This window comes from Monomorium pharaonis, chromosome 1 (genome assembly GCF_013373865.1).
Source record: "Monomorium pharaonis isolate MP-MQ-018 chromosome 1, ASM1337386v2, whole genome shotgun sequence".
NCBI lineage: Eukaryota > Metazoa > Arthropoda > Insecta > Hymenoptera > Formicidae > Monomorium > Monomorium pharaonis.
Window position 1 is genome coordinate 30,571,912 of NC_050467.1, and position 7,765 is coordinate 30,579,676.

The 7,765-nt window shown below is 41.5% G+C and overlaps 2 protein-coding genes across 2 annotated transcripts; one reads left to right on the forward strand and one right to left on the reverse strand.

The window, feature by feature from the left end:
• Positions 1 to 3,252: 3,252 nt before the first annotated feature.
• LOC118646845 lies at positions 3,253 to 4,452 on the forward strand. The gene has a single exon (XM_036290660.1). The coding sequence runs from the start codon at positions 3,253 to 3,255 to the stop codon at positions 4,450 to 4,452; it is 1,200 nt and encodes a 399-aa protein (XP_036146553.1).
• Positions 4,453 to 5,027: 575 nt separating this feature from the next.
• On the reverse strand, positions 5,028 to 6,006 carry LOC118646846. The gene is made up of 3 exons (XM_036290664.1): positions 5,876 to 6,006; positions 5,249 to 5,783; positions 5,028 to 5,039 (listed from the first exon to the last, which is right to left on the reverse strand). The coding sequence occupies exons 1-3, from the start codon at positions 5,920 to 5,922 to the stop codon at positions 5,028 to 5,030; spliced, it is 594 nt and encodes a 197-aa protein (XP_036146557.1). The 5' UTR covers positions 5,923 to 6,006.
• Positions 6,007 to 7,765: the final 1,759 nt, after the last annotated feature.

A 7,765-nucleotide genomic window follows, 5' to 3' on the forward strand; every position in this document is an offset into this window, starting at 1 on the left:
ATTTCTATAAAAATATATTTTCTATTTGATCTAAAATATAATTTGCGTAACCATTATAATCCCAGTTTTCCGTTTCTTTTTGTTTTTCCACCTCCATTCCGAATAAATATCGTAAGCCAAAAATATCCTCGTAGTTGTAATTGTTGTCATCTTCAATATCCTCCCATATCCAGTCATGGTATTTTCGATCTATCCGGCGGCTGCACTGCACCCGCAATCGGTGCTGTTGGATGTTTACGTGTTGCGGAATGGATATCTCAGTTCTTAACATTACGTTGCCGGAACACATACACTAAAACAAGCACAAAGTATATTATTTAATTATTCATTAAAAATACGCAATATATACGTTGAAATATAAAAATGGTACTTACAATGATTGCAGGCAAATCGATGTATGCCGCCGGGTCTAACGGGGGAAAAGTTGTTGGATGGCGACGAGCTGTGCGCACCGCCTGCCGGCTATGGATATATATATATCCTATAGCCGGGAAACTTTTTGGAAGTGCTATTTGCACCTCTTCCTCACAACAAAGGCGCTGCAAAAATGATTTAATATTAATATAAATAATATAAATTAATCTAAATGATATAAATTAATATAAATAATGTCAATTAATATAAATAATGTAAAAATAGGTAAGAAATACTTACAACCAGTGCCATTGTTTCGGAATTGTAAAAGTACATTGTGTCTTCGCAAAACTTCAGACTGAACTGACGGTCAGTCCGGCTTCGAAGGCTACTGTTTACGATTTTGGTACTTATCATCCCCACGCTGTGGAGATGTCACTTGAGCTTATCGTCGATGCTCGAGTAAACTATAGCCCTGTGACGTTTCACTCATGGCTTGAAAACTATTTTTTCATAATAGTACTCGCACGGTTTTTTAAAGCGAATAATAAAAAAATTACTAGGAAACAAAAACCTCGCAGGAACCACTATTTATAGGCATGCAAAATCGCGCATCGCTCAGTAGCAAACATGTATCTCATACTATCACATCCCTCCAATATTATAAATTTGAGCGCTGAACAGTTACAATTCGTACCAAAGATCGTTCTGTTACGCGAGTGCGCCAACTATATCGAACACGTGTGGGACAAGCTCCCGGAATATATAAAGACTGATTTCGAAATTCAACAATATCGTCGCTGCAACGAGCATTATAATCAGCCGTGGCAGCAAACGCACATCGATGGACCCGCGCCGTTGATCAAGAATTGTACCGAATGCCAGCTGTCGCAAAGGTAAACAGCGGCTGCGGTCATCTTTTGAATCGCGCGATAAACGCGCTTCCATTCGAGCTACATATCCCCGGTTATCAATTTTGCGGACCGGGAACGCACTTGGAAAAACGATTAGCTAGAGGCGATAGAGGTATAAATCCGCTGGACGCGGCGTGCCGCGAACACGACATTGCGTATTCTTGCAGCAACGAGCTCGCCGACAGACACGTGGCGGACGAGATACTCGCCGCGAAAGCACAAACACGCGTAATCGCGAAAGACTCGGCTCTCGGAGAAAGAGCAGCCGCCGCTGCCGTCTGGGCAGCCATGAAAGCCAAGTCAAAGACAGGTATGGGCATGAAGAAGAAAAAAAAGGTAACGAAAAAAAAAACGTATACATCCGACAGCGAGACGAGGCGGCATGTTACCAATTTTACCGATGTTGGACGCGCTCGGATCATTGATCGGCGGAGCGGCTGGTGTGACGAAGGTGGTAAACGACAGCAAAGCTGCGCGACGTCAACTCGAGGAGCTGCAACGTCACAATCGCGCGATGGAAGGGCGCGGAGTGTATCTTGCCCCGTACAGAGGCGGACGAGGGCTGTACCTCGCCCCGTACAAGTACGGAAAAGGTGTAAAAGCGAAACGATAAAATATGTCAAAGAGGCGTTAAAAATACCCGCAGGTGTGACGACGAACGTGCAACTACATCAATTGGCAAGACGATTGTGTATCCCATATTTTAGAAAAGTGTTTATGCGTAACGCGTTACCGACGAGCTGTGCGCGTCGAAACGAGAGCGGTATCGTAAATTTGGACGATGCGGAGGGCCCCGGTACTCACTGGGTGGCGTACGCAAAGAGGAGAAATCACATGGCGTATTTCGACAGTTTCGGCAATCTGCGGCCACCCAGAGAACTCGTACAATATTTTGGGGACGATGTGACAAAAATAGAGTACAATCGAACGTCGTATCAAACTTACGATCAAAGGAATTGCGGACAACTTTGTCTGCTATTTTTACACTCGATTTAAAGACCGACGTTGCGCTGTTTAATCTCAGTATTCGTTCAAACATGTCGCTGACATTTACGCTGAGCGGTAAGAGCAGCATTCTCGCGGCAAGCTACTCTCCGGCTATAAATTTGAGCGACGACGATTACGAGCTCGGTTTAGCGATCTTTGAAACATATAACACGATACCGAACGTGAATGCTTCGAACAATAAATTTTACTTTGGCAAAGACAACGATGAGATTACGATTCCTGAGGGATCGTACGAGTTGCATGCCATTAATGAGTTTTTGAAACGTGAGATTTCGCAAATACGTCCGCGACGAAACGTCGCGGCTGAAGATAGTAATGGTAGAGATAAAGATCCGATTACGATCCGCGCAAACTATAATACGATGAGATGCGAGATCAGATGCGCACACAAAATAAATTTTGGCAAACCAAACAACATCGGCTCGCTCCTGGGATTCACATCGAAGCGTATACTAGAACCGCGAATATGGCATGAGTCGGACGTGTCAATCAACATAATGAACGTAAACATTATCCGCGTAGAGTGCAACGTGACCGCGGGCGCGTACATCAACGACAAAAGCGTGCACGCGATACATGAATTTTCACCGAACGTGCCACCTGGATATAAGATCTCGGAAAGGCCGTCGCAGATCATTTACCTGCCGATCATCGTGCGGAGCGTTACAAATCTGACGATACGCGTGGTTGACCAGAACGGACGATTGCTTGATTTTCGAGGAGAAGAAATTACCGTCAGATTGCATGTGCGACGACAGCTGCAACGATAACGCGAACGTGAGATGCTCGTACTACACGCGTCGGAACGCGCCAGAAAAATAAACATCTTTACGATGAAAACACCAACGTTACAGCAGTCATCCAATACTTTTGCGACGACATTCGATAATATTCGATCATCCGACTGTTCCAAGGAAAAGAGGCTCACCGCGTCGAACGTTGAATATCTACAATCTCTGGGATTTGCGGTGCGACAATGACGGATATTTTAAATATCGAGGACGAGCCGATTTTTGACGATCGCATCGTCAAGATCGAGACTCACACGTGCAATCCGTTCGCCAACACGACGTTCGAATACAACGATGAGATAAGATTTCCTATACAACAACAGGATCTTTACACGTTATCGCACGAAAGTTTTCTATACATTGAAGGAAAACTTATAATAAAGAAACCAGTTGCGGGATCTGATGTGACATTGACAAATAATTGCGTCGCGTTCATGTTCGATGAGATTCGATACGAGCTCGACGGTGTGGAGATTGATCGAAACAGAAACGTCGGAATAACCAGCACCTTCAAGAACTATGTAACTATGTCAGCCGCCAGAAGCGTAATCGCGAGGAACGCCGGCTGGGATCCGTGGAATCCTCCGAACGGATACTTTAATTTTTGCGTACCGCTCAACATGCTGTTGGGATTTTGTGAAGATTACAGACGCGTGGTGATCAACGCTCGCCATGAGCTGATTTCAATACGCGCGCATAACGATAACAATTGTCTGATGGGAAGTTCAGAATTGGAGCCGAAGATTGAATTACTCAAAGTTCAGTGGCGAATGCCGCACGTGTTACTGAACGAAATAAATAAACTGTCGATGCTGCGTGCTCTGGAAAGCGGGCGATACCTCAGCATGGCATTTCGCTCTTGGGATCTATACCAGTATCCTTTATTGCAAAGCACAACCAAACATTCGTGGGCCATCAAGACCGCTACTCAGCTTGAGAAGCCTCGATACGTCGTTTTCGCTCTGCAGGCTAGTCGAAAGAATATCATGTCTGAAAACATGAGCCGATTCGATCATTGCAAATTAATCAACGCGAAACTCTATTTAAACTCGGAATGTTATCCGTACGATGATCTGAATCTAGATTTCGATAAAAATAAATGGTCGATTCTGTACGAGACGTATGCACATTTCTGTAAAAACTATTACGGATATGATTATCTCGAGCCGAATCAATCCGTCACCATGTTTCGACATAATGGTCCATTCGTGATTATCGATTTTTCTCGACAAAACGAATCGATCAAGAGCGCAACCGTGGATGTACGCTTAGAATTTGAATGCAGAGAAAATGTACCCGCGAACACTACCGCGTACTGTCTCATTATACACGATCGTGTGATTCAGTACAACCCGTTGACCAACGTTGTGCTCAAAATTACTTAAGTGCGGCGCCACTTTTTCTCCAAAACAATATCAGGATGATATAAAAATTTATAACGCGTCGAGACGGATCACAGTATTCTCAACGACATCTGTCATGTCTGTACCAACGTTCGTGGACCTGCAAGGTTTCATCGTTGGTGGAGAATTTATCGTTAAGAAATTTGCCTCTCTCAAAGATGGATTTGAACTCACCCACTACATATTTATACCCACCTATCCATGGGAATACCTTACCAAGGCAGAAAGACGTCAGGTGGCGTGGTTGAAAGTGAATCATCACGGAATATCATGGGAGGATGGATTGATTCCGCACAGCATGGCTAGAGATTTAATTACCAAGGCAGTGATGGGTAGAACTGCAACCGATGATGAAATTGTCGTGTACGTAAAGGAATGTGAGAAACAAGAATGGCTGCATGACTTACTCCTGGACGAGGCGAAAGAGGAAGCTAATGTCGAAAATATCTAGGTGCATTACGAAGACATAAAACCTCTAAACAAGTTGAACATTACGTACACCTTACGTTGTCGAAATCATGTTAACAATTGCGCTTTACAGAATGTATGTAAACTGTTTAACTGGTGGTCTAGCAATAAAAAATAATTTTTTTATGTGTTGTGCATTTTTTTTATATTTCCATTACCCCCGTTTATATTCCTCTTCCCTGTTTTATTAATTAAAATAGTTTTTTAAGTTAGGATAATTGATAGGAAAAAATAATTCTAAAACGTTTATAGAAATACATATTTATTTATTATTCAAAGCATCATATACAATATTGTCTGATGTATAAACCATTAGTTCGCAGTCTACGAGCGAAGTTTTTACACATATTTCATCTAATAGCTTTATAGCATCGCACTTATTATTAATATTATTTCGCTGTACGCAGTTTACAAATCGATTATATTTTTCTTTCACTACAAACATATCCCGCGACAATTTAAAGTATACATTATTGATGACATCTTCAAGATTTAGTAAAAATTGCACGGTCAAAGGTTTCATATACAAGGTTTTGTTATTTAATGTAAATTTTACGACACTCCCGTTATGTAATTTGACGAGTTCTATAAGAAGATTATCAATCCACAGCGATGTAACGGTGGTTAACTGCAGGAGTCGCTCAATATTCATGCGTTTCTCGATCATTATTATCCATACGTCACGTGACAGCGGTATCTGATTGCCTTTGTTGTCACCAAGAATCATCTCTACAAAAGGTTCAAGTCCCACACTGACTCCGATATCCAAATATTTGTAGGCAGTGACGGTTAAAGCAAATCGCCTTCCCAGGATGCGAGGAGTATAGCGTGGCTGCGATAATGTTCTGTAAAAAGAATATATCAAGTTATAGAAAAATATAGAAAATATATATGATTTAAATATATATAGGAGATTTTTTTAATTAAAAATACTTACGATTTATCGCACCCATCATTCTGTTGGATCGGAACGTAATAGTTCATCTCGTACGTTTCTTTCTTCAGAAGCTTCACAATCTGACTTCCACCAATTAACTGTTGCGGTAACGTTGTTGAAGCTTTACCGTTCGTATTCCACTAATTGACTGATGCAATAACGTTGTCGGGGGCTCTTTTCATGTCATTATCCCCTCCACAAAATATCTCATTTTTTATCCCCCTCTACACAATATCTAATTTTTATCCCCTCCACAAATATCTAATTTTTAACACGTTCACTGCCGATTCATTATCTAGAAATTTAAGCTGCCGACGGTTCGGCGCTCCGTGCGATAAATATTTTTAGAAATTTGTAATTGTTTATATCAGGTTGCAACTCGCCTATTATTTTACTTATAAATGTTTATACTGATAAGTGACAGAAAGACCTATACCCATAGATAAAAATTGTTTATACCTAATTACTACCCTTAGTTGCAGGATCTAATTGTTTATATCAGGTTGTAACTCGCATATAGTTTTACTTAGAAAGGTTTAAGTAATTGTTTATATCAGATTACAACTAAGATTACATAAATGTTTATACTGATAAGCGGCTGGTATTTGTTTATATCAGGTTACAACTGAGTTTATATAAAAATGTTTATACTGATAAGCCCCCGCCCCCCTTCCCCCGCCATACCCTCCCCGCGACGTCACACCCCCGCGACGTCACACCCCCGCGACGTCACACCCCCTCGACGTCACACCCCCGTGACGTCATACCCCCTCCCCGCAAATACCCGCCCCCCGCCCCTCACCCCCCTGATATCCCATGGGTCAGAACCACTCTTCTATTCCTACTTGCACTGCATTTATGCTTAGCTTTGTTTCGTTCTCTAGTATAGAAATATTGTATTGTGGTAGATATGTTTCTATCTGTATCGTGTAATAGCTTAGGAGACTTTATTATTGTGTCTTCCGTCATTAATTTGCAGTTATTCTTCAATGTTATTTTACCCGTTTTTTCAATCACTTCCTTTATCTGTCCGTGGTCTTTACAGTAAAATGTTACAGTTTGTTTTTCCTGTACGGAATATAGCCATGAGTGCGAGTCGCCTAAGGCTATCCAAAAACTATGGTTAGACGCTATGTTTTTAATGTTACAATTTTCGTGATACCTATCGGTTTCTAGAAACGTTTTGACTTTACCCACGGAGTGTGGATTAATCCTATTCGCAGGATAATTTCGCTCGCATAGGTAATCTTTGTTTATCTTCATACAATTTTGTAAATCGATGCGCAGCAAGGTTATGTACATGTGCTGATCCCCGTCTATCGCTATGGTCGGATAACTGATGTCTATTACAGAGAATGTGTTATTATGTTCTGGCACAGGTAGTGCTATCACATTTAATATTTCGTATTTTGACGTCGATATTAATGGAAAACGCAGAATCGTGTATATATTTACGCTGTCGCAGTAAGCGCTTACAATTGCGAATTGTTCAATAGTTGACCATTCTTCCTGGTTCGCTCTAAATGGAAAATAGAATCCTTCCGGGAGTTGAAAGTTTGCGTCTTTAAGCAGTTGTATAATATGGTCTATAGGCGTTAGTCTGGGGTGCATCATACCCCTTTTTAATAGGATGACGTAATCTAAGACGTTTTCCGCATCGCGAGTTGACTCTGACAGTACGGTGCTGATAATTATAAAATTCGATTGTATGTTGTTTGTGCGTTCGCTTTCTAGTAGTTCTAGCTTTAGGTTTTTGGTCGCGTTCGCGAGGAGGTACTCGTTATGTTGTACTGTCTTTTTTGTCTCGTCGATGTGTGCTATAGTTGCCTGTATTATTTTTAGTTGGTTTTTTACTGCGTGCTGTGTTGACTGTTGTGCGTCATGTAGTAT

Coding starts and splice junctions, on each gene's coding strand:
- LOC118646845 (XM_036290660.1), top strand. CDS start 3,253: ATGACGGATATTTTAAATATCGAGGACGAGCCGATTTTTGACGATCGC.
- LOC118646846 (XM_036290664.1), bottom strand. CDS start 5,922: ATGAACTATTACGTTCCGATCCAACAGAATGATGGGTGCGATAAATC. Junction 5,784..5,875: donor AATGATGGGTGCGATAAATC/GTAAGTATTTTT, acceptor TTCTTTTTACAG/AACATTATCGCAGCCACGCT.